Here is a 27686-nt window from a genome sequence, read left to right as displayed (position 1 = left end):
TCACCTGCTTTTTAAAAAAAATGTTCTTTAGCTAATTCACAGGCCCTGTTCAATCTTTCTCTGAACTTTGATACATAGTCCATGGTTCTGAATTCTTAACCACTAACTTCCCCTGAATTAGTTTGAGTGGCCCTCACTTCATGACCGTTGACTCATTAGGTGCATCTCTAATAGCGAATAATAAGAACGGAATTCCTCTATTCCAGCCGTGCGTGTAATCCTGACTATATGACCTCATCATAATCTTTAGAGTTTAATGCCACCTCTCTAAGGCCCCTTGAGATTCAGGATAATAAGCTGACGATTTAAACTGCTTTATTCCTAGGCTGGTCATGATTTCCCTAAACAACTGTGACATGAAATTTGAACCCTGATCCTACTGTATTTCTTTTGGCAAACCATATCTGGTAAAGAATTTGGTCAATTCTTCTACAATCCTTTAGGTTGTGATATTTCTCAATGGTATTGTTTCCAGGAATCTAGTGGATATATCCATGATTGTCAGCAAATACTGATTTCCACTTTTTTGTCTAAGGTAGGGGTACTACACAATCAATTAGGACACTAGTAAAAGGTTCCTCAAATACTGGAATAGGGATTAAAGGTGCAGGTTTTATTACTGCTTGAGGAATTCCAATCATCTGACACGTGTGACATGTTCGACAGAACCTGACTACATCTTTATGCAGTCCAGGCCACTAAAACTGTTTCTGTATTTTAGCCTGGGTTTTCTTTATTCCTAAATACCTCCCTACTGGAACTTCATGAGCTACTCTAAGAATTTCCTTCCTGCATCCAGATGGTATTATTACGTGATCTTCTCATCCACCGGAACATGAGAAGGTCTCCACTTTCTCATTAATATATTATCCTTGAGGTAATAACATTCTGAAATACACTTTGCCTCTGTTTCTGAGGAAGCTGTTTGGTACAACCACTTTATTTTTGGATCTTTTTGCTGTAACTCAATCAAATTCCCTGAGCTAAACACTTCAGTTTCGTTCTCCTCCATTCTCTCTTCCTGAACAATCTTATCAAAGATAATATCAGCTAATTGCACCTCGGTCTCTTTGCCCTGTCCTCTAGACCCCTCCTCCACCCATCTCAATTTATAAGCCTATGATCGTGTTACCGTACAGTCTGGAAACAAACCAGGACGTTCCTCCTGCAACACTTCTATGCATTGCTTTTCCACAGGCTGTTCAATTACTGTGGGCATCGCCAATACCTGTGACCCAGCTACATCATTTCCCAAGATAAATTGAACGCCTGAAATAGGCAATTTCTCCGCTACTACTACAATCACTTCACCTGTTTTCAAGATGCTGTTCAAATCCACCTTACACAATGGAATACTTTTTGTTTCTCCATTAATTCCCCTTCCCTTTCCTGCAAACCCTCTGAACAACAAATATCACCATCCCATAACATCAAGGGTTGACTCACCCCTGTGTCCCTTAAAATTTGTATATCTTTGCCAACTCCACCTTATGCACATGAAAAGACTTTTCCCTCACAGATGAATCTTTAAACATGTCTGCAACCTGCCTTTCAACATTCCTTTGAACAGGCTGTGAACCCATTTTCACACCGTTGGCTAATACTTGTGCTTTCTTTTCTGCTTGAACAAATCCTACCAGTTTGTCTTGTTCTAAAGCCCCTGACTTTACAGTAACTTTCGTAGTCCCTACTGATCCAAAAGTTTTCCCATGTAGCCCCAGCACATTGACTTTGTATGGCTAATCTTATTACAATGAAAACGTTTACGCTTTCTTACATCTCTTCCACTTTCAACACCCTCCCTCCTAGCCTGAGGTGAAATCTCCTTAGAATCTCCAGCTGCTCCTTCTCTTCCTTGACTATCTGCCTTCCTCTCACCTTCCCATTTTCTATCCTTCTCATATTTAAAAGGGTGTAGAAAAAAAGGTTTTGATTTATGGACCAGCTCATAATCATCTGCTATCTCTGCTGCCTGCCTAGCAGTTTTATAACCCTTTGTTCCTCCACATGGGCTCTTGCTACTGAAGGAAGTGAATCTTTAAATTCTTCCCAAAGAATTATATCTCCAAGGGTTTCATAGGTTCTTTCTATTTTTAATGGCCTGATCCACCTGTCAAAATTACTTTGTTTGACTCTTTCAAACTCAACATGAGTTTGTGCAGGATGTTTACTCACATTTCGAAATTGCTGTCTGTGTGCCTCTGGAACCTACTCATCGGCACTCAAACTAGCCTTCTTCACTGCATCATATTCCCCAGACATTCCCTCTGACAGCAATGCATATACCTCATTAGCTCCACCCATCAACCTAGACTGTAAAAGCAATGTCCAAATTTCTTTTGGCCATTTCATCTGTTTAGCTATCTTCTCAAATGAGCTAAAGAATGCTTCAACATCTCTTTCTTCAAACTTTGGATGAGTTTGTACAAATTTAAACATCTCCCCACTGGGTTCTGGTCTGGAAATAAGTCCTTCCTCACCTACTGGTGTCTCTTTCTTAACTGCCTGCATTTTAAGCTGGAATTCTCTGTCTCTCTCTTTCCTCCTTTTCTAACATTGGCATTTCTAATTCCCTTTCCTGTTTTTTTCTTCTCATGCCCTTGCCTTACTTCTCTCCTGCATTTCCACCTGTTCCCTTTGAAATGCTCGTTCCCTTTCCTTTTCCTCCAATTCAATCTTTCTCATTTGCAGCTGAATTTGAGCTCATTCCAATGACACACCCCTTGGAGATCTCGGTCTGTCGGATATTCCTTCTCATTTCAACTGCTGTGCTATTCCTTCAAATATGTCTGATTTCCTTACCCCTGCAGGTAACCCTAATTGTAACTTAGCTTCCAATTCCATCAACTTAGCTTTGGTTACCTTTTGCAAACCAACCAAGGTTATAACTTCAACTCCCAGACAAGCCTTAGCAACTGCCAAAGCCATATTGCTGTCTCCCACTTTGAAATCTCACAATACTCCTAGTTAGTATACTCCTCACCCTCGTTGTCTTTAAATTCACCAATTCCAAGCCAATCAAGCAATTATTCTTTCAATATCCCGCAAAGAGCCCCCAGTTATGTTATGGCATGGTGGATGGTAAATGCCGAGCTCCAGAGGAAGCTTGAAACAGCTGCCAAAATGGTTTTTGCAATTTGTATAGCTTTTTTTATTCATTCACGGGATGTGGGCTTCACTGGCTGGGCCAGCATTTATTGCCCATCCCTAGTTGCCCTTGAGAAGGTGGCAGTGAGCTGCCTTCTTGAACCGCTGCAGTCCATGTGCTGTAGGTACACCCACAGTGCTGTTAGGAAGGGAGTTGCAGGATTTTGACCCAGCGACAGCGAAGGAACGGCGATATATTTCCAAGTCAGGATAGTGAGTGACTTGGAGGGGTACTTCCAGGTGGTGGTGTTCCCATTTATCTGCTGCCCTTCTCCTTCTAGATGGTAGTGATTGTGGGTTTGGAAAGTGCTGTCAAAGGAGCCTTGGTGAATTCCTGCAGGAATTCTTTACCACAGAGGGCTGTAGAGGCTGGGTCGTTAAGTATATTCAAGGCTGAGATAGACAGATTTTCAATCAGTGAGGGAATCAAGGGTTATGGGGAAAAGGCAGGAAAGTAGAGTTGAGGATTATCAGGTCAGCCATTGAATGGTGGAGCAGACTCGATGGGCCGAATGGCCTACTTCTGCTCCCACGTCTTATGGTCTTAACCTAACTACCCTCAGAGCTAACCTTCCCCTTTTCTGTTCAGCAACTATCCTTATAGATTTTAAAATCTATAGAATTCCAGTAATTTTTACCATACAGTGCCTTTTTTCCTTGGGGTGTCCTCTGTGGCTGACAGCAACTGTGGCTTCAGGTCTGGCCTTGTTCACACTGTCTTCTGGGAGTTCTGACAAGCTACCCTGTTGTCTTCTGGGAGATAGCAGCTATGCCCTCACATAGGCTTCAGTATTTCCTGGAATCCATATAGGTGGAGGTAAGAGATAACAAGGGGGAGGAGACACTGGTGGGATTAGTCTATAGGCCCCCTAACAGTAGCTATGTTGTAAGACAGAGAATAAATCAGGAGATAATGAGGGCATGCAAAAAAGGCAGTACATTAATCATGGGTGACTTTAATCCTCATGTAGATTGGGAAAATCAAATTGGCAGAGGTAGACACAAGCAAGAGTTCATAGAGTGTATTCGGGACAGTTGCCTAGAACAATATGTTGTGGATCCAACCAGGGATCAGGCTTTTTTGGATCTGGTATTGTATAATGAGGCAGGTTTAATAAATTATCTCAGAGTAAAAGATCCCCTAGGAATCAGTGACCATAATATGGTGGAATTTAGCATTCAGTTTGAGAGTGAGGAACTTGGGTCGGAAACATCTGTGCTAAACTTAAATAAGGGCAATTACAAAGGAATGAAGGCAGAGTTGGCTGGAGTGGACTGGGAAAGGAGTTTAGCAGAAAAGACGCTTGATGAACAATGGCAGACCTTTAAGAAAATAGTTCATGACTCATAACAAAGATATATCCCAGTGAGGAAGGGGGATTGTAGGAAGGGGATAAACCAATCATAGTTAACCAAGGAAGTTAAGAATTGTGTGAAAGTGAAAGAAAAAACATACAATGTGGTAAAGATTAGTGGTAAGCCAGAGGATTGGGAAAGATTCAAAAACCAACAGATGAACAAAAAAATAATAAAGAGGGAGAAAATAAACTTTGAGGGTAAACTAGCAAGTAATATAAAAACAGACAGTAAGAGCTTCTTTAAATATATAAAAAGGAAGAGAGAGACCAAAGGAACAAAGTAAATATAGGCCCCTTAGAGAATGAGACTAGGGAAATAATAATGGGGAAACAGGAAATGGCAGAGGAATTGAATAAATACTTTGCATCAGTCTTCACGGTAGAAGACACTAATAGCGTTCCAAAAATACTAAATAATCAAGGGGCAAAAGGAGGGGAAGGAAATAAATACAATAACTATCATTAGAGAAAAAGTACTAGGGAAACTAATAGGGCTAAAGGTCAATAAGTCACCTGGACCTGATGGGTTGCATCTTAGGATATTAAAGGAAATAACTGCAGAGATAATGGATGCGCTGGTAGTAAACTCCCAAGAATCCTTAAATTTTGGAAAAGTCCCAGAGGATTGGAAAACTGCCAATGTATTCAAAAATGGAAACAACAAACAGCTAACAGGTTAGCTTAACATCTGTCATTGGGAAAATGTTGCCACCTATTATAAAGGATGTAATAGCAGAGCATTTAGAAATACATAATCTAATCAAGCAGAGTCAGCATGGCTTCATGAAGGGGAAATCATGCCTGACAAATTTATTGGAATCCTTTGAGGAGGTAATAAGCAGGATAGATAAAAGGGAACCAGTAGATGTGATATATTTGGATTTCCAAAAGGCGTTCAATAAGATACCACACATAAGGCTACTTAATAAGATAAGGGCCCATGGTGTTGGGGGTAGTATATTAGCATGGATAGAGGATTGGCTAACTAATAGAAAACAGAGAGTTGGGATAAGGGGGGGATTTTCAGGATGGCAACCTGTAACTAGTGGAGTGCCACAGGGATCAGTGCTGGGGCCACAATTATTTACATATATATTAATGACTTGGGAGGAGGGAAGTGAATGTACTATCGCCAAGTTTGCGGATGTCACAAAAATAGGTGGGAAGGCAAATGGTGAGGATGGCACAAAGAGTCTGCAGAGGGATATAGACAGGTTAAGTGAGTGGGCAAAAACATGGCAGATGGAATCTAAAACGGAAACATGTGAAGTTATGAACTTTGGCAAGAAGAATAGAGGAGCTGAATATTACTTAAATGGAGAAAGACTGAAGAAAGCTGCAGCACAGAGGGATCTGGGGGTCCTCGTGCATGAATCCCAAAAAGCTAACATACATGGGTCAGCAGGTAATTGGTAAGGCAAATGGAATGTTGGCCTTTATTTCATAGGGAATGGAGTATAAAAGTAGGGAAGTCTTGCTAAAACTATACAAGGCACTAGTTAGACCACACCTAGAACACTGTAAACAGTTTTGGTCCCCTTATCTAAGGAAAGATATACTGGCATTGGAGGCAGTCCAAAGAAGGTTCACTAGGTTGATCCCGGATATGGAGGGATTTCCTTATGAGGAGAGGTTGAGTAGGTTGGGCCTGTATTCATTGGAGTTTAGAAGAATGAGAGGTGACCTTATTGAAACATATAAGATTCTTAGGGGGCTTTACAAGGTAGATGCTGTGAGGTTCTTTCCTCTTGTGGGTGTGTGTAGGACCAGATGGCATCTCAGAGTAAGGGGGTGCCCATTTAAAACAGAGATGAGGGAGAATTTCTTCTCTCAAGGGTTGTTAATCTGTGGAATTCTTTACCACAGAGGGCTGAAGAGGCTGGGTCATTAAGTATATTCAAGGCTGAGATAGACAGATTTTTAATCAGTAAGAGAATCAAGGGTTATGAGGTAAAAACAGGAAAGTGGAATTGAGGATTATCAGATCAGCCATGATCTCATTGAATGGCGGAGCAGTAGTCTGAATGGACTACTTCTGCTCTTTGTCTTATGGTCTTAAATGTGTTCCTTCCCTTTGATTTTATTTTTGCAAAATATACTTTATCCATAAAATATCTGAAGAACATTCCAAAACATTTCAAAATCACCATCACAAAAGTACAATCAGATTCAACTTTTACACATGGATCACAAGGTGCATCAATACAATCAATGAATATTACAATCATTTCAATCTGGTCAATGCAGACAATCAGACAAAAGGTATTGGAGTTATCAACATACATCATGTTGCTCTCTGAGGTGCTTCAATACATTTATAATACAATTCGTATACACTGCATACATTCATTTTGAGCTGTGCAGCCCGAGGGGCTCTCAACAATTCCCAGCCCCTCGGTGCACTGTGGCAGAAAGGTCTTAGACAGCGACCTTTCCCCATTGCGCCTTTGCGGCGGCTGCCCCAAGCTTTAGTGCGTCCCTCAGCACGTAGTCCTGGACTTTGGAATGTGCCAGTCTGCAACACTCGGTCGGGGACAACTCTTTGCGCTGGAAGATCAATAAGTTTCAGGCAGACCAAAGAGCGTCTTTCACCGAGTTGATGATCCTCCAGCTGCAGTTGATGTTTGTCTCGGTGTGTGTCCCTGGGAACAGCCCGTAGAGCCTAGAGTCCTGTGTCACAGAACTGCTCGGGATGAACCTCGACAGAAACCACTGCATCTCTCTCCAGACCTTCTTTGCAAAGGCACAATCTACAAGGAGGTGAACAACGGTCTCTTCCCCACCACAGCCACCTCGAGGGCAACGTGCCGAGGGGGTGAGACTCCTGGCATGTTGGAAGGATCTGACGGGGAGGGCCTTTCTCACCACCAGCCAAGCTACGTCTTGGTGCTTGTTGGAAAGTTCTGGCGATGAGGCATTCTGCCAAATGACTTTGACAGTCTGCTCGGGGAACCATCCCTCAGGATCCACCCTCTCCTTTTCCCGCAGGGCCTCTAAGACGTTACATGCTGACCACTGCCTGATGGACTTGTGGTCAAAGGTGTTTCTCTGCATAAATTTTTCCACGAGGGACAGGTGGTACGGCACGGTCCAACTACTTGGAGCGTTCCGCGGCAGCGTGGCCAGACCCATCCTTCGCAACACCGGGGACAGGTAGAACCTCAGCACGTAGTGACACTTGGTGTTTGCGTACTGAGGGTCTACACACCGCTTGATGCAGCCACACACAAAGGTGGCCATCAGTATGAGGGCGATATTGGGCACGTTTTTTCCCCTTTTATCTAAAGGCTTGTACATCGTGTCCTTGTGGGCACGATCCATTTTCGACCTCCAGATAAAGCGAAAGATGGCTCGGGTGATCGCCATCGCGCAGGAGTCTGGAATGGGCCAGACCTGCACCACGTACAGCAACAGCTAGAGTGCCTCACTCCTGATGACCAGGTTCTTACCCGCAATGGAGAGGGAGCGTCGCTCTCACATGCCCAGTTTTGTTTTCACCATAGACACTCGCTCCTTCCAGTTTCTAACGCATGCCCCGGTCCCTCCGAACCATATCCCCAGCACCTTCAGGCCCTCAGCCCTGACAGTGAAGGGGACAAAGGATCGCTCAGCCCAGTTCTCAAAGAGCATGGCCTCACTCTTCCCATGATTTAACTTGGCTCCCGAGGCCAGTTCGAACTGGTTGCAGTTGTGGATCAGTCTGCGCACCGACAGGGGATCCGAGCAGAAGACGGCGACATCGTCTATTATCTCAACCAGGTTCTTCAGAAATTCCTTCTTCCCAGAATTGATTTGGCCTATTCTTTACTTCAGCTCTTATACTTGTAATAACACGCATACCCTATCTTTACTTTACTTACGCTTTTTACAACCTGCGTATATCCATTCCCCTTTGAACTACAATAACTCAAAAACACTCCTGTTGTTGATTTGTGTAAAACTCTGATTGAAGTTCCTCATGGTTCATTAACACATTAAGACAACTTCTTACTGCTGACTTTAGAACCTTGCCATCACTCGAGCTCTTATTCTAATTATAGCCTGACTTCCAGTACAGAAGAAAATATGCCAGGGTTATTACCAGAATAGAAATGTTACAATTTCTTGTCTTTTTGACAATTATCCTATCCTACACATTATCCCATCCTAGACATGATCCCATCCTACACATTATTCTATCCCATCCTATACATTATCCCATCCTACACATTATTCTATCCCATCCTATACATTATCCCATCCTACACATTATCCCATCCTAGACATGATCCCATCCTACACATTATTCTATCCCATCCTATACATTATCCCATCCTACACATTATTCTATCCCATCCTATACATTATCCCATCCTACACATTATCCCATCCCATTCTATACATTATCTCATCCCACACATTATCCCACCCCATTCTATACATTATCCCATTCAACACATTATCCCATTCAACACATTATCCCATCCTACACATTATCCCATTCTACACATTATCCCATCCTACACATTATCCCATTCAACACATTATCCCATCCTACACATTATCCCATCCTACACATTATGCCATTCAACACATTATCCCATCCTACACATTATCCCATCCTATACATTATCCCATTCTACACATTATCCCATCCTACACATTATCCCATTCTGCATATTATCCCATTCTACATATTATCCCATCCTATACATTATCCCATTCTACACATTATCCCATCCTACACATTATCCCATTCTACACATTATCCCATCCTACACATTATCCCATCCTACACATTATCCCATCCTACACATTATCCCATTCTACGCCATTGTTCCTGTCTCATTTCTCCAAGCCATCTGAACCTGTCAGATTAGTTTTATGAAAAGCCTGTGATTCTGAGCTAAGACAGGAGGGTTCTTCAGTCTCAGGGGGTTTACTAGCTTTTGATACTGTTACCTGAACTAGATGTTCTCTGCAATACCAGCAGCTGAAGGCAGAATGCATTAGTAAAAATTCAAACCTTGGGGCTACAAGGACCGGGTGAATGTCTCTGTTACAATAGCATGGAAGTGATTTGACAGAAACATACTAGATATCTGCACACCCACAATGTGATCTCTATCTTCAACGAGGTGTGACTGGCCTTGAATATTTGTTAATCACTTCCCTCTCAGCCCCCACCTTATTGTTTTTCACCAGAGTGAGTTAAGAACTTGTATCGCCTCAGTGAACACTCTCGTGATCAGGATTTCCATTGCAAATGTATCCAAAACAACCTCTTACAATAAAAGTGCAAATCATTTTTTTAAAAAAAAATGACGTAAGGGCCCAGATTGAATCTGGTGTTTGTCGTCTGAATCAGTTAAAGGGACAGTGTAACATTTTGAATTGAAGAATGCAATCTTTATCCCAATGGTTTCCCATGCTGTAATCCTCTGATGGAGAATGTGTGCGGCAAATTCACTGAGATATCTATCACCAGAGAAGAGAGGATAATGAGAGGGGGAAATTACTGTCAGTGAGTTTTCCAAAATGTACTCAGGCTCTCCACTCTGTTTTAACCTGTGGTCAAAACTGAACATTAATTAAAATGACATTTATGCACTGTTTCAGTACAGCTACAACACTGGCATCTACCATACAAGGTGGAAAATTGCCCAGGTATGTTCTGCCCACAAAAAGCTGGACAAATCCAAACCAGCCCCATCAGTCTACTCTCGATCATCAGCAAAGTGATGGAAGGCGTCGTGAACAATGCTGTCAAACACCACTTATCCAGCAATAGCTTGCTCACCAATACTTGGTTTGGGTTTCGCCAGGGCCAATAAGCTCCTGACCTTATTATAGTCTTGAGATCTTCTTTTTCAACTCCTGCCCTATCCACATATCCTTTGATCCCCTTCATATCCAAAAATGTATCAATCACAACCTTGAATATAGTCAAACACCGAGGGCAGAATTTTCTGCCTGTCGGGTGGGTGGGCCCAACCCAATCTCCGGCGGGCGGGGAGCTGACCCCTGCCAGTGAAGCAGGCCCCGCCGCCATTTTACGCGGGCGGGCCACGCATCCGATTTTGCTGCGGGTCCGCCTTCCTGAAAATTTAAATGGGGCGGGATGTCGTCCGGGGTTCCGTCCAACGACATCCCGCGTCATTTTACACGTTGGCGAGCAGGTCCCACCCCCTGCTCGCCAACGGCAAAATTCTGCCCTGAGCCTCCACAGCTCTCTGCGGTAAAGAAATCCAAAGATTCACACCTTCTGAGTGAAGAAATTCTCCTCATCTCAGTCTGAAATGGCTGACCCCTTTCAGGTCATATTTTTAAAAATTGGATACAAACAAGCTGTTAAGATGGCTGCCACAAATCATATGACCTTTGGCATTTGGACTACAGACAGTATTAAGTCTCTGGCGAATACCTAATTAAACATGGACATGGGGAGGACCATTTGCGAAATTCACACATTTCATTGTTTAAGGATGGGTCAACAGCTAAAGATTATGACGTTTCCAGACTGCCCGCCTCTATGTTTCATACTGGGCAAAAGGGAAGACCGAAACTCAATGGCCATTATCAACTTCCCATTGTATCACAATGGTCTCCCCCATCCAAACTAAACTGCGTGGGCCTCACTAATGATAATAATGAAGCTGGTTTCAGGGAATGCACCCTTATTATCCCGGGGCCCAGCAGATCCATCAGAACTGCCACTCGTCAGCCAGTGTGAGGACCAGGCTCTGAAACTAGCTGCAAGTCATCAAGCAGCCAAAGTACTTAGCCTGTTCCAGTTTCTAAATTCACCTGAGAACCAACCTCTTAGATATTCGACTATGAGAAACCTTACAACCCTTGTTGTGAACCCTTTGTTTTGCAAGACCCTCACTTCAACTTTAAATCACCAAATCCATCAAGAAATATATTCTTTATTTAATATTCATTCACGGGATGTGGGCTTCGCTGGCCGGGCCAGCATTTATTGCCCAACCCTAGTTGCCCTTGAGAAGGCGGTGGTGAGCTGCCTTCTTGAGCCGCTGCAGCCCAAGTGGGGTAGGTACACCAACCATGCTCTTAGGAAGGGAGTTCCAGGGTTTTGACCCTGTGACGGTGAAGGAATGGCGATCACAGGCCTGCCATGTGGGAGACCGGAAATCATGAATCAGAGCCTGAAGTAACTGTAATCTGTAAACATGGACTATCTTTATCTGTGTCTAATCCTTGTGTGTGTGATATTGTGTGTGTGTGATTGTGTGCATAGTTATGTTAATTATGCATGTGTGTGGAAATAAATCACCTTTAATTTAAACTCATGAAAGCTTGCTGATGACCTATTGAATTGGAATACACACTCCAATGGTAAGGAAAAGCAGACCTCGTTCTGTACAAATTATGGGCAGGAAGCGAGCAGCTACATTCTGTCCATGACAAATGTTACACAGTTCAATGAGATCACGCCTCATTCTTCTAAAGTCCAGTAAATATAGACCCATCTTATTCAAACTCTCCACGTGAGACAACCCTCTCACCCCAGTATTTAATCTGTGAACCTTTGCTGCACTCCCCTTAAGGCAAGTATAGATAAGGCGAGATGGTGATATAGTGGTAATGCCATTGGACTAGTAGTCCACTTCCCATGCTAAACTCTGGGGACATAGATTCAAATCCCACCACAGGAGCTGCTGGATTTTAAGTTCAGTTAATAAATGTGGCGCAATAGCAAACTTGTCTCAGCAATTGTGACCCTGAAACTATCATCAATTGTCATAAAGACCCACGTGGTTCACATATGTCCTTTAGGGAAGGAAATCTACCATCCTTCCCTGGTCTAGCCTACATGTATCTCCAGGCCCACAGCAATGTGGTTCACTCTTAACTGCCCTCTGAAACGGTTTGGTAAGTCGCTCAGTTCAAGGGCAATTAGGGATGGGTGACAAGTGCTGCTCTTGCCAGCGACACCCACATCCCACGAAAGAATAATAAAAAAAATAAGGAGACCAAAACTGTTCGGGTAGCATCCAAATCTGTATGAAGCAGTGCACCTGAACCTGTGGAACGTCTTTGACAGAGTGACACACAAAAGGCTGCTACACAGTGGGACATGGATAAAGAGCATAAGACCATAAGACATAGGAGCAGAAATTAGGCCATTCGGCCCATCAAGTCTGCTCCGCAATTCAATCATGGCTGATAAGTTTTTCAACCCCATTCTCCCGCCTTCTCCCCATAACCTTTGATCCCCTTACCAATCAAGAACCTATCTATCTTGGTCTTAAATACACTCAGTGACCTGGCCTCCACAGCCTTCTGTGGCAATGAATTCCATAGATTCACCACTCTCTGGCTAAAGAAGTTTCTCCTCATCTCTGTTCTAAAAGGTCTTCCCTTTACTCTGAGGCTGTGCCCTCAGGTCCTAGTCTCTCCTACTAATGGAAACACCTTCCCCACGTCCACTCTATCCAGGCCTTTCAGTATTCTGTAAGTGTCAATCAGATCCCCCCTCATCCTTCTAAACTCCATCGAGTATAGACCCAGAGTCCTCAAACGTTTCTCATATGTTAAGCCTTTCATTCCTGGGATCATTCTCGTGAACAAAACCTGGAGGTGGGTTGGGAATTGGCTGAAAGAAGGTAAAGAGCAAGAATTAGGAGATTGAAATCAGCCAGGTTGGGGGTGGGGTGGGGTGGGGGATGCAGGGAGGCAGTGAGCGGATGGCCTGGGGAAGCCACACTGTTTCTAATCTCTGTCTGTGCCTTCTCCAACACAGGTAGCTTCAAGGCCGGAGCGAACGGCAAAATCTTGAAGAAGTACTGCGAGTGTGAGCAGCGCTGCCTGGACCGCCTGATGGGTGATGCGCTGCGCCCCTATGTGCCGGCTTACCATGGCGAAGTGGAGAAGGATGGCGAGAGGTACAACCAGATGGACGACCTACTGGCAGAGTTTGACCTGCCATGCGTCATGGACTGCAAAATTGGAGTGAGGTGAGTTGCCTGGCTCCTCAACGTTGGGAAGAGGAGGAGGCCCATTCAGATCTTGGGCTAGATCCCACCATTCAATTAGATCGTGGCCAATCTGTACGTCAACTCTATTCACCCACTTTAGCGCCAGATCCCTTAAAAGTAGGATTGACCTGGGCTCCCCAGGAATTGTAGATTAACCTCCCAGACGCTGCAGTGAGCAAACTCAGGAGAAAGTGATGGGGGCATTAAAAACCAATTGTATTTTAATTTTCTTTGAACGCTTTAAATAATATTGGGAAAGGACAGCTGTTGGGCTGAGAGACAAGAATCATCCAATCGGGTGTTCGATTCCCAATGAGTGTGGGAGGGTGGAGCGTTGTGAGGATTGACACGTTCTGTGACTGGTGGGGGAGGTGCAGGCAGGAGGTTGAAGCTTCAGCCAGACTTGACCATCATAAGACTGGGATTATTGGCCAGTACCTGCAGAAATAAAGGAAGGGAGGGGTAGGGGCACGGAAGGGAGAGGGGGTGGGGATAAGGGAGGGTGGGCAGGGGAGAAGGGAGGGGGAGGGGGCAAGAGAAGGGGGAGGGGGAGGGTGAGGGGTGTGGGTAAGGGGGGGTAAGGGAGGATAAGGGGGGAAGGGGGAAGGGAGGGGTGAGGGGCAAGGGAGGGGGGAAGTGGGTAAGGGAGGGAGGTAAGGGGGGAAGTGGGGATGGGGGAAGGTAGGGGGAGGGGGGGAAGGAGAGATGGGAAGAGAGGGACAGGGGAGGGGGGCGGGAAGAGAGGGCCAGGGGAGGGGGGAGGAAGAGAGGGCCAGGGGAGGGGGGAGGAAGAGAGGGCCAGGGGAGGGGGGAGGAAGAGAGGGCCAGGGGAGGGGGAGGAAGAGAGGGCCAGGGGAGGGGGAGGAAGAGAGGGCCAGGGGAGGGGGAAGGAAGAGAGGGCCAGGGGAGGGGGAGGAAGAGAGGGCCAGGGGAGGGGGAGGGAAGAGAGGGACAGGGGAGGGGGAGGGAAGAGAGGGACAGGGGAGGGGGAAGGAAGAGAGGGACAGGGGAGGGGGAAGGAAGAGAGGGACAGGGGAGGGGGAAGGAAGAGAGGGACGGGGAGGGGGGGAAGAGAGGGCCGGGGAGGAGGAGGGAAGAGAGGGCCGGGGAGGAGGAGGGAAGAGAGGGCCAGCGGAAGGGGGAGGGGGGGGGGGGAGGGGGAAGAGAGGGACAGGGGGAGGGAAGAGAGGGACAGGGGAGGGGAGGGAAGAGAGGGACAGGGGAGGGGGAGGGAAGAGAGGGACAGGGGAGGGGGAGGGAAGAGAGGGACAGGGGAGGGGGAGGGAAGGGGAAAATATAAAATTTCCTTCCTCCCCTTGCTGTCCTGTCCACTGGCCCGCGCTCATCTTGCCAATTGCTGTCTTCACAGGACATACCTGGAAGAGGAGTTGACCAAAGCGAGGAAGAAGCCCAGCCTGAGGAGGGACATGTACCTGAAGATGGTGGAGGTGGATCCTGAGGCACCGACAGAAGAGGAGAAGTCCCAGCGGGCAGTCACCAAGCCGCGATACATGCAGTGGAGGGAAACCATCAGCTCCACAGCCACACTAGGCTTCAGGATCGAAGGGGTCAAGGTGAGTGAGCCAGAAATGGCTCGAACATGTCTAAAAATTGAAAACATTGCAAATCTTCAGCAGCTCAGGCAGCATCTATGAAGCGAGGAACAGAGATAATGGAGGGCCGGGGGAGGGGCGGTGGGGTGATGATTTTCCAGGCTCCTTGGAGACGGGTTTGGATGCTGGATGTGGGCTGTGGGATGGGGGCCGGGAAAGTCAGGGAAAACCCCATCGACACAGCACCCCAATGTGGACCCACCTCTGGCTACGATTCCCAGCGGTGGGCTGTCAGTGGAATCAGGAAGCTGCCTGCTGAAGATAGGCAGGCAATCAGGGCTCTTAAGGCCTCAATAAGCGGCCATTTTCAGAGAGGGGTGCAGGCTTATCAGCCTCACAGGGCCCCACCCCTCCCACCCTTACTGTCTCATCAGCTCAGGCACCTGTCGGCATAACTGCTCAGAAAGTGGACCATCCACGGTCACACCAATTCCTGTGGAGGCTTTAGCCCTCTACACCGATGTCCCTGACTGCTCTGGGCCTACTACTTAAACATGTCATCTAAACCCTTGAGTTGTCCTCTTGCTCTCTCTCTGCTGGAGCAGTGCTCTCCTCTCCCAGTGAGGCTGCCGGCCAACAATCCCTTCAGGCCCACCTCCCCTCTTTCATGCGTCACCTGTGGCAAATTTTTTTATTCATTCATTCACGGGATGTGGGCATCGCTGACTAAGTCAGCGTTTATTGCCCATCCCTAGTTGCCTTTGAGAACTGCTCTTGAACCGCTGCAGTCCATGTGGTGTGGGTACACCCACAGTGCTGTTAGGGCGGGGGGGGTGGGGTGGGAGTTCCTGGATTTTGACCCAGCGACAGTGAAGGAACGGTGATATATTTCCAAGTCAGGATGGTGAGTGATCTTCCAGATGATGGTGTTCCCATCTATCTGCTGCCCTTGACCTTCTAGATGGTAGTGGCTGTGGGTTTGGAATGTGCTGTCTAAGGAGCCTTGGTAAATTCCTACAGTGCACCTTGTAGATGGTACACACTGCTGCCGCTGTGCGTTGGTGGTGGAGGGAGTGAATGTTTGTGGATGTGGTGCCAATCAAGCGGGACTGCTTTGTCCTGGATGGTGTCAAGCTTCTTGAGTGTTGTGGGAGCTGCACTCATCCAGGCAAATGGAGAGTATTCCATCACACTCCTGACTTGTACCTTGTAGATGGTGGACAGGCTTTGGGGAGTCAAGAAGTGAGTTACTCATCGCAGGATTCCTAGCCTCTGAACTGCTCTTGTAGCCACAGTATTTATATGTTTAGTCCAGCTCAGTGTCTGTTCGATAGTAACCCCCTGGATGTTGATAGTGGAGGATTCAGCGATGGTAATGCCATTGAACATCAAGGGGCGCTGGTTAGATTCTCTCTTGTTGGAGATGGTCTTTGCCTGGCACTTGTGTGGCGCAAATGTTACCCGGCACTTCTCAGCCCAAGCCTGGATATTGTCCAGGTCTTGCTGTATTTGGACATGGACTACTTCAGTATCTGAGGAGTTGCGAACATTGTGCAATCATCAGTGAACATCCCTACTTCTGACCTTACGATGGAAGGAAGGTCATTGATGATGCAGCTGAAGATGGTTGGGCCGAGGACACTACCCTGAGGAACTCCTGCAGTGATGTCCTGGAGCTGAGATGACTGACCTCCAACAACCACAACCATCATCCTTTGTGCTAGGTATGACTCCAACCAGCGGAGAGTTTTCCCCCTGATTCCCATTGACTCCAGTTTTGCTAGGGCTCCTTGATGCCACACTCGGTCAATTGCTGCCTTGATGTCAAGGGCAGTCACTCTCACCTCACCTCGGGAGTTCAGCTCTTTTGTCCATGTTTGAACCAAGGCTGTAATGAGGTCAGGAGCTGAGTGACCCTGGCGGAACCCAAACTGAGCGTCAGTGAACAGGTTGTTGCTAAGCAAGTGCCACTTGATAACACTGTTGATCACCTCTTCCATTATTTTACTAATGATCGAGAGTAGACTGATGTGGTGGTAATTGGCTGGGTTGGATTTGTCCTGCTTTTTGTGTACAGGACATACCTGGACGATTTTCCACATAGCCGTGTAGGTGCCAGTGTTGTAGCTTTACTGGAACAACTTGGCTAGTGGCACGGCAAGCTCTGGAGCACAAGTCTTCAGTAACTTCCAAACTCATGACCACTACCATCTAGAAGGACAAGGGCAGCAGATAGATGGGAGCACCACCATCTGCAAGTTCCCCTCCAAGTCACTCACCATCCTGACTTGGAAATATATTGCCGTTCCTTCACTGTCGCTGGGTCAAAATCCTGGAACTCCCTTCCTAAGAGCACTGAGTTTACCTACATCACATGGACTGTAGTAGTTCAAGAAGGCAGCTCACCACCACCTTCTCAAGGGCAACTAGGGATGGGCAATAAATGCTGGTGTAGCCAGCGATGCCCACATCCCATGAATGAATAAAAAAAATATTGTCAGGGCCCATAGCCTTTGCAGTATCCAGTGCCTTCACCCATTTCTTGATATCACTTTGAGTGAATCAAATTGGCCGAAGACTGGCATCTATGATGCTGGGGACCTCCGGAGGAGGCCGAGATGGATCATCCACTCGGCACTCCTGGCTAAAGATTGTTGTGAATGCTTCAGCCTTATCTTTTGCACTGATGTGCTGGGCTCTCCAGCAGTGTATGAGTGTAAGGTGTGTCAGTGTGTATGTAATGTGTGTGTGTAATGTGTGTATTTGAGTGTGTGTGTGAGATGTGTGAATGTGTGTGAAACTATATGTGTAAGGTGCATGTGAGTGTAAGTGTGTATGTAATGTGTGTGTCAGTGTGTGTATATGAAGGTGTGTGTATGAGTGTGTGTAAGGTGTTGGAGAGTGTGTGTGTATGTGAGTGTGTAAGGTGTGTGAGAGTGTGTGTAAGGTTTGTGTGGTGTGTGTGTAAAGTGTGTGCAAGGCATGGGGAGTGTGTGTAAGGTGTGTGAGAGGGTGTGTGTAAGATGTGTGAGAGTGTGTGTAAGGTGTGGGTGTGTGTGTGTAAGGTGTGGGTGTGTGGGTGTGTATGAGAGTGTGTGTAAGGTGTGAATGTGTGTGTAAGGGGTGTGTATGTATGTGTGTAAGGTGTGTGAGAGTGTGTGTATAAGGTGTCTGTGTGTGTAAGGTGTGTGAGAGTGTGTGTAAGGTGTGTGTGTCTGTGTAAGGTGTGGGAGAGTGTGTGTAAGGTGTGGGTGTGTGTATGAGAGTGTGTGTAAGGTGTGAATGTGTGTGTAAGGGGTGTGTATGTATGTGTGTGAGAGTGTGTGTATAAGGTGTCTGTGTGTGTAAGGTGTGTGAGAGTGTGTGTAAGGTGTGTGTGTCTGTGTAAGGTGTGTGAGAGTGTGTGTAAGGTGTGTGTGTCTGTGTAAGGTGTGGGAGAGTGTGTGTAAGGTGTGTGTGTCTGTGTGAGGTGTGTGAGAGTGTGTATAAGGTGTCTGTGTGTGTAAGGTGTGTGAGAGTGTGTGTAAGGTGTGTGTGTCTGTGTAAGGTGTGTGAGAGTGTGTATAAGGTGTCTGTGTGTGTGAGAGTGTGTGTAAGGTGTGTGTGTCTGTGTGAGGTGTGTGAGAGTGTGTGTATAAGGTGTCTGTGTGTGTAAGGTGTGTGAGAGTGTGTGTAAGGTGTGTGTGTCTGTGTAAGGTGTGTGAGAGTGTGTATAAGGTGTCTGTGTGTGTAAGGTGTGTGAGAGTGTGTGTATAAGGTGTCTGTGTGTGTAAGGTGTGTGAGAGTGTGTGTATAAGGTGTCTGTGTGTGTAAGGTGTGTGAGAGTGTGTGTAAGGTGTGTGTGTCTGTGTAAGGTGTGTGAGAGTGTGTATAAGGTGTCTGTGTGTGTAAGGTGTGTGAGAGTGTGTGTATAAGGTGTCTGTGTGTGTAAGGTGTGTGAGAGTGTGTGTAAGGTGTGTGTGTCTGTGTGAGGTGTGTGAGAGTGTGTGTATAAGGTGTCTGTGTGTGTAAGGTGTGTGAGAGTGTGTGTAAGGTGTGTGTGTCTGTGTGTGAGAGTGTGTGTATAAGGTGTCTGTGTGTGTAAGGTGTGTGAGAGTGTGTGTAAGGTGTGTGTGTCTGTGTAAGGTGTGTGAGAGTGTGTATAAGGTGTCTGTGTGTGTGAGAGTGTGTGTAAGGTGTGTGTGTCTGTGTGAGGTGTGTGAGAGTGTGTGTATAAGGTGTCTGTGTGTGTAAGGTGTGTGAGAGTGTGTGTAAGGTGTGTGTGTCTGTGTAAGGTGTGTGAGAGTGTGTATAAGGTGTCTGTGTGTGTAAGGTGTGTGAGAGTGTGTGTATAAGGTGTCTGTGTGTGTAAGGTGTGTGAGAGTGTGTGTATAAGGTGTCTGTGTGTGTAAGGTGTGTGAGAGTGTGTGTAAGGTGTGTGTGTCTGTGTAAGGTGTGTGAGAGTGTGTATAAGGTGTCTGTGTGTGTAAGGTGTGTGAGAGTGTGTGTATAAGGTGTCTGTGTGTGTAAGGTGTGTGAGAGTGTGTGTAAGGTGTGTGTGTCTGTGTGAGGTGTGTGAGAGTGTGTGTATAAGGTGTCTGTGTGTGTAAGGTGTGTGAGAGTGTGTGTAAGGTGTGTGTGTCTGTGTGAGGTGTGTGAGAGTGTGTGTATAAGGTGTCTGTGTGTGTAAGGTGTGTGAGAGTGTGTGTAAGGTGTGTGTGTCTGTGTAAGGTGTGGGAGAGTGTGTGTAAGGTGTGTGTGTCTGTGTAAGGTGTGGGAGAGTGTGTGTAAGGTGTGTGTGTCTGTGTAAGGTGTGGGAGAGTGTGTGTAAGGTGTGTGTGTCTGTGTAAGGTGTGTGAGAGTGTGTGTAAGGTGTGTGTGTCTGTGTGAGGTGTGAGAGTGTGTGTAAGGTGTGTGTGTCTGTGTGAGGTGTGGGAGAGTGTGTGTAAGGTGTGTGTGTGTCTGTGTGAGGTGTGTGAGAGTGTGTGTATAAGGTGTCTGTGTGTGTAAGGTGTGTGAGAGTGTGTGTAAGGTGTGTGTGTCTGTGTGAGGTGTGGGAGAGTGTGTGTAAGGTGTGCATACTGCTGCTTGTGAATGTGTGTACATGAGTACACACATGTGAATGTTTCATGAGTGTGCAGCTTGTGAACCTCCAGTATTCTCGATAGAATCATCGAATGGTTACAACACAGAGGGAGGCCAATCAGCTGGTGCCAGACCTCTGAAGGAGCAATGCTCCTCATACCACTCCCCTGCCTATTCCCTGTAGTCCTGCAGTTTTTCCTCTTTAAATAATGATCCAATTTGCTTTTGAAAACAACAATTGAATCTGCCTCCGCCACACTCTCAGCCAATGCATTCCAGATTCTACAAACCCACTGCTTTTTCCTCATGTTGCTGTTGCTTCTATTGCCAATCACCTTAAATCAGTGTCCTCCAGTCCTCGATCCTTCTGTCAATGGGATAGTTCTTCCCTATCTACTCTGTCCACATGCCATCATATATCCTGCACTAAACCCTGCTGACCTCTCACCCCTGCCCTCACTGTCTTCCATTGGTTCTCCAGCCCTGCTGACCTCTCACCCCTGCGCTCACTGTCTTCCATTGGTTCTCCAGCCCTGGTGACCTGTCACCCCTGCCCTCACTGTCTTCCATTGGTTCTCCAGCCCTGCTGACCTGTCACCCCTGCCCTCACTGTCTCCCATTGGTTCTCCAGCCCTGCTGACCTGTCACCCCTGCCCTCACTGTCTTCCATTGGTTCTCCAGCCCTGCTGACCTGTCACCCCTGCCCTCACTGTCTCCCATTGGTTCTCCAGCCCTGCTGACCTCTCACCACTGCCCTCACTGTCTTCCATTGGTTCTCCAGCCCTGCTCAATGGGCCCACATCCCTGTTGCTTTTTGAATTTGGTCCTGCTGTATTTCCATCCTCCCTTTCCTCTATTCCGCTATCCGCTGTAGGCCCTCCAGACCGAATTCCCTCATTCTCCGGAACTCTGTCCCTAATTCCCTTAACAAAAACAGAATTACCTGGAAAAACTCAGCAGGTCTGGCAGCATCGGCGGAGAAGAAAAGAGTTGACGTTTCGAGTCCTCACGACCCTTCAGCAGAACTGATTCGCCTTGCCTGGTCAGCTGCCTCCCAGCCATCCACACCTTCTTTAGCCGCCTTCACAAAGTCTCTCCTGCTGTGTGTCCAGTGTCTCCTGACACCTTATAATGTCCCACCATGTTAAAATGACTCAGTAACTGTGCAATGAAGTCATACTCTTGGGGATCACCTTATCAACATGAAGCTATTTGCCATCCAGTTGTCTGGGTCAGATCAGGTCAAGGTGAAACTCTTCCCCATTGCATCCATAAGGGAGGTGATATTGTCACTGGGCTATATTCCAGAGACCCAGAGCAATGCTCTGGGAACCCAAATTCAAACCCCACCATGGCAGATGGTGAAATTTGAATTTAAAAAAAAAATCTGGAATTTAAAAAAAGCCTGATGATGACCATGAAACCATTGCTGATTGTTGTCTAACAAAATTGATTGAATATTTCGAGGAGGTGACTATTTGTAAGGCTTTTGACAAGGTCCTGCATGGGAGATTGGTCAAGAAGGTTCATGGAAGTCCCATGGGATTCAGGGCAATTTGGCAAATTGGATCCAAAATTGGCTTAGTGGCAGGAGGCGGTGGGGGTGATGGTCGAAGGTTACTTTTGCAGTTGGAAGCCTGTGACGAGTGGTGTACCGCACGGATCGGTGCTGGGACCCTTGCTGTTTGTAGTGTACATTAATGATTTAGATGTGGATATAGGAGGTATGATCAGTAAGTTCGCAGATAACACGAAAATTGGTGGTGTCATAAATAGTGAGGAGGAAAGCCTTAGATTACAGGATGATATGGATGGGCTGGTAAGATGGGCAGAGCAGTGGCAAATGGAATTTAATCCTGAGAATGTGAGGTGATGCATTTTGGGAGGACTAAAACGGCAAGGGAATACACAATGAATAGTAGGACCCTAGGAAGTACAGAGGACCAGAGAGACCTTGGTGTACATGTCCATAGATCCCTGAAGGCAGCAACACAGGTAGCTAATGTGGTTAAGAAGGCATATGGGATACTTACCTTTATTAGCCAAGCCATAGAATATAAGAGCAGGGAGGTTATGTTGGAACTGTATAAAACACTAGTTAGGCCACAGCTGGAGTACTGTGTGCAGTTCTGGTCACCACACTATAGGGAGGATGTGATTGCATTGGAGGGGGTGAAGAGGAGATTCACCAGGATGTTGCCTGGGCTGGAGCGTTTCAGCTATGAAGAGAGACTGGATAGGCTAGGGTTCTTTTCCTTAGAGCAGAGAAGGCTGAGGGGGGACCTGATAGAGGTATACAAAATTGTGAGGGGCATAGATAGAAAAGATCACAGAATCACAGAATCACACAGTGCAGAAGAGGCCCTTCAGCCCATCGAGTCTGCACCAACACGTGAGAAACACCTGACCTACCTACCTAATCCCATTTACCAGCACTTGGCCCATAGCCTTGAATGTTATGATGTGCCAAGTGCTCATCCAGGTACTTTTTAAAGGATGTGAGGCAACCCGCCTCCACCACCCTCCCAGGCAGCACATTCCAGACCATCACCACCCTCTGGGTAAAAAAGTTTTTCCTCACATCCGCCCTAAACCTCCTGCCCCTCACCTTGAACTTATGCTCCTTTGTGACTGACCCTTCAGCTAAGGGGAGCAGCTGCTCCCTATCCACCCTGTCCGTGCCCCTCATAATCTTGTACACCTCGATCAGGTCGCCCCTCAGTCTTCTCTGCTCCAACGAAAACAACCCAAGCCTATCCAACCTCTCTTCATAACTTAAATGTTTCATCCCAGGCAACATCCTGGTGAATCTCCTCTGCACCCCCTCCAGTGACCCCCTCCAGATAGGAAGAAACTTTCCCCTTATTGGAGGTGTAAATAACCAGGGGGCATAGATTTAAGGTTAGGGGCAGGGGGTTTAGAGGGGAATTGAGGAAAAATGTTTTCATCCATAGGGTGGTTGGAATCTGGAACACACTGCCTGAGGGGGTGGTAGAGGCAGGAACCCTCACAACATTTAAGAAGTATTTAGATGAGCACTTGAAATGCTAAAGCATACAGGGCTACGGGCCAAGTACTGGAAAATGGGATTAGAATGGATAGGTGCTTGATGGCTGCACAGAGACGATGGGCTGAAGGGCCTGTTTCTGTGCTGTATAACTCGATGACTCAATGACTCCAGCACAAAATAGTGGAGACACCAGAATTATAAAAGGAGACATTTGGCCCCCCAGTGATATTTTAATTCTTCTTCTGTGGGGTGCTACTGAGGGAGTGCTGCATTGTTGGAGGTGCTGTCTTTTGGGTGAGATTTTAAACTGAGGCTCCGTCCGGCCTCCAAGGTGGCTGTAAAAATCTATTTTGAAGCAGAGCAGGGGGGTGTTATCCCCCGGTGCCCTATCCAATATCCCTCAATCGGAAAAAAAAAGGCAATACCTGGTCATTATTTCATTCTGTTTGTGGGAGCTTGCTGTGCGTAAATTGGCTGCCACGTTTCCTACATCACGACAGTGACCACACATCAAAGGCACTTTATTGGCTGCAAAGCGCTCTGGGATGTCCCGAGTGGTGAAAAGCGCCAGGAGATGCACTTTCTTTCTTTCTCTGTAGAAAGTGGTGTGCTTCCTCCTCACGAGTGCTTCCTACACCCATTACCGGTCTGGCCTTGGTCTCCGTGGTTACGATGCACAGGGGCTTAAAGACACCTGCGTTTCCACTCTTGACTCTAAATTAAGCGGCTGGGCCTTTTCTTCACGGCTCCTGCCTCCTTCCACTCACGCACACTCACAGGAATGTCTGTTGCTGACATTTCTGTTTGGAAAAGCAGTCGTACGTGACAGCAGCTGAAGGAGGTCAAGTGCCAAGGCAGGCCTGCAGCACAGACGCAGGCCTAATTTAATAGCCAGACAAAAAAATAAACAGCAGGGAATATCCTTTCCTTTGTTCCAACTATTCAATGCGGGGAGGAGTGTGGGCGAGGGGAGGATAATGGGGAGGTGATTCGATGCAATTTATTTCAGTTACGAGTTAGGATTTCCAACAAAAACAACTTGCATTTATCTAGAATCTTTAATATAGGCGAAAGGTACATTTATTTAGTACTTTTCACGACCACCACACGTCTCAGAGCCCTTTACAGCCAATGAAGTGCTTTTTTCTGCGGTGTTGTCCCTGTTGTAATATAGCGGAGACAGGAGCTAATTTGTGCTCAGCAAATTCCCACGAGCAGCAATGTGATAATGACCAGGTAATCTGTTGACTGGGGGATAAATGTTGGCCAGGACTTTGGGGATAACTCCACTGCTCTTCTTCAAAGGAGTGCCGTGGGATCTTTTACATCCACCCGAGCAGGCAGATGTGGGCTGCGAGAGAGGGGCCCCTTCATAGCTTGGGTTGAGCCTACCCTTAGGCCCCAGAGGTGAAAGGTCAGTGCCATATGCCGCTGTTAATTATTCATTCTTCACACAGAATGAGGATGGGACGGTGAACCGTGACTTTAAGAAGACGAAAACCAAAGAGCAGATTGAGGAGGCATTCAGGGATTTCACCAAAGGAAACAAGGTTATTTTGGTAAGTTTTTTTTTTGAATTTGTTTTTGCCTTTTGTGTGGTGTAGAGGGCCTGGGGTGGGCCTTGGGCTGGGTGGGTCGGCGAGGGAGGGGAGGTGTGGTTTTAGCTGCAACGTGGGTGAAGAAATGGCGATATCTCTCAAATGCAAAGGCGGGAGAGTGGGTCAGGGCCGTGGTCACAGCCTCCTCGATGAACAGCTCATGAATGGGGAGGGTGGTGGTGCTGGTCAAGAATCCTGCTGGGAGAAGCTCGCTCTGAGGGGAGGGGTGAGGGCGAAGGAGGAAGCGGCACTGGGAATCCAGGTGAGGATGAATGGGTGACAGGGGTGGGGGGGCGGCGAGGAAGAAGAGGGCAGACTGGGGGGAGGGTGGGAGAACGGGAAAGGTAAGGAGGGCTGTTCACTCCAATGATTCCCATGTTGTGTCTGTTCCAGGAAAAGTACCTCGATCGTTTGAAGCTGATTAAGGACACTCTGGAAGCCTCTCCTTTCTTCAAGACTCATGAGGTGAGCTGAGATTAGTATTTTCTGTGAGACTTCCCGAAGAGTAATTGGTAAACTGTTGGGGGTTGGGGTTTGCCAAGGAGACATTGGTGACAACAGTATTCCCCACACTTCCATTCCCCTGGTCACCAAGTCTGCTAAGATAAACTGGGAAGATTTTTCTCTCCAGTATTCTCTCCTTATAGGCCCTGAGTCTTGCTGGTGTCACACAGACACAATCTCACACAGACAGTCTCTCACAGAAACAGTCTCACACAGACACAGCTGGTCACACAGCCAGTCAGTCACAGTCTGTCAGTCACAGTCTCTCACACAGAAACAGTCTCTCACACAGATACAGTCTCACACATAGACACAGTCTCACACATAGACAGTCTCACACAGACACAGTCTCTCACACAGGCACAGTCCATTACACAGGCATAGACCCTCACACAGACACAGCCTCTCACAGACACAGCCTTTCACACAGACACAGCCTCTTACACAGATACAGTCTCTCACACAGATACAGTCTCTCACACAGATACAGCCTCTCACACAGATACAGTCTCTCACACAGATACAGTCTCTCACACAGATACAGTCTCTCACACAGACACTGTCTCTCACACAGACACAGTCTCTCACAGAGACAGTCTGTCACACAGACACAGTCTCGCACAGACACAGCCTCTCACACAGACACAGTCCCTCACAAAGACACAGTCTCACACAGACACAGCCTCTCACACAGACACAGCCTCTCACACAGACACAGCCTCTCACAGACAGCCTCTCACACAGACACAGCCTCTCACACAGGCACAGTCCCTCCCAAAGACGCAGTCTCACACAGACACAGCCTCTCACGCAGACACAGTCCCTCACAAAGGCACAGTCTCACACAGACACAGTCTCACACAGACACAGCCTCTCACGCAGACACAGTCCCTCACAAAGACACAGTCTCTCACGCAGACACAGTCCCTCACAAAGACACAGTCTCACACAGACACAGTCTCACACAGACACAGCCTCTCACACAGGCACAGTCCCTCACAAAGACGCAGTCTCACACAGACACAGTCTCACACAGACACAGCCTCTCACGCAGACACAGTCCCTCACAAAGACACATTCTCACACAGACACAGTCTCACACAGACACAGCCTCTCACACAGACACAGGCCCTCACAAAGACACAGTCTCACACAGGCATAGTCCCTCACACAGACACAGTCTCACACAGACACAGCCTCTCACGCAGACACAGCCTCTCACACAGGCACAGTCTCACACAGACACAGCCTCTCACACAGACACAGCCTCTCACACAGGCACAGTCTCTCACAAAGACACAGTCTCACACAGACACAGCCTCTCACACAGACACAGCCTCTCACACAGGCACAGTCTCACACAGACACAGTCTCACACAGACACAGCCTCTCACACAGACACAACCTCTCACGCAGACACAGTCCCTCACAAAGACACAGTCTCACACAGACACAGCCTCTCACACAGACACAGCCTCTCACACAGACACAGCCTCTCACACAGGCACAGTCTCACACAGACACAGCCTCTCACACAGACACAGCCTCTCACACAGGCACAGTCCCTCCCAAAGACACAGTCTCACACAGACACAGCCTCTCACGCAGACACAGCCTCTCACACAGGCACAGTCCCTCCCAAAGACACAGTCTCACACAGACACAGCCTCTCACACAGACACAGCCTCTCACACAGGCACAGTCCCTCACAAAGACACAGTCTCACACAGACACAGTCTCACACAGACACAGCCTCTCACACAGACACAGCCTCTCACAAAGACACAGCCTCTCACACAGACACAGTCTCACACAGACACAGCCTCTCACACAGACACAGCCTCTCACACAGACACAGCCTCTCACAAAGACACAGTCTCACACAGACACAGCCTCTCACGCAGACACAGTCCCTCACAAAGACACAGTCTCACACAGACACAGCCTCTCACACAGACACAGCCTCTCACGCAGACACAGTCCCTCACAAAGACACAGTCTCACACAGGCATAGTCCCTCACACAGACACAGCCTCTCACACAGACACAGCCTCTCACACAGACACAGCCTCTCACACAGGCACAGTCCCTCACAAAGACACAGTCTCACACAGACACAGCCTCTCACACAGACACAGCCTCTCACACAGGCACAGTCTCACACAGACACAGTCTCACACATACACAGCCTCTCACACAGACACAACCTCTCACACAGACATAGTCCCTCACAAAGACACAGTCTCACACAGACACAGTCTCACACAGACACAGCCTCTCACGCAGACACAATCCCTCACAAAGACACAGTCTCACACAGACACAGCCTCTCACACAGACACAGCCTCTCACACAGGCACAGTCCCTCCCAAAGACACAGTCTCACACAGACACAGCCTCTCACACAGACACAGCCTCTCACGCAGACACAGTCTCACACAAAGACACAGTCTCACACAGACACAGCCTCT

At 47.3% G+C, this 27686-nt stretch overlaps 1 protein-coding gene across 1 annotated transcript in view; it reads left to right on the top strand.

Moving 5' to 3' along the window:
• Nucleotides 1-27686, top strand: part of LOC144681057 (inositol-trisphosphate 3-kinase B-like) — a 145799-nt gene that overhangs the window by 105897 nt on the left and 12216 nt on the right. The window contains exons 3-6 of the mRNA XM_078542752.1: nt 13252-13465; nt 14856-15060; nt 24571-24672; nt 25105-25176. Of these exons, the coding sequence (XP_078398878.1) occupies nt 13252-13465; nt 14856-15060; nt 24571-24672; nt 25105-25176 (593 nt within the window). The remainder of the gene's footprint in view (nt 1-13251; nt 13466-14855; nt 15061-24570; nt 24673-25104; nt 25177-27686) is intronic.

Source organism: Cetorhinus maximus, chromosome 5 (assembly GCF_964194155.1).
Source record: "Cetorhinus maximus chromosome 5, sCetMax3.hap1.1, whole genome shotgun sequence".
In the NCBI taxonomy this organism is placed as follows: Eukaryota; Metazoa; Chordata; class Chondrichthyes; order Lamniformes; family Cetorhinidae; genus Cetorhinus; species Cetorhinus maximus.
This window is presented reverse-complemented; position numbering and strand designations above follow the sequence as displayed.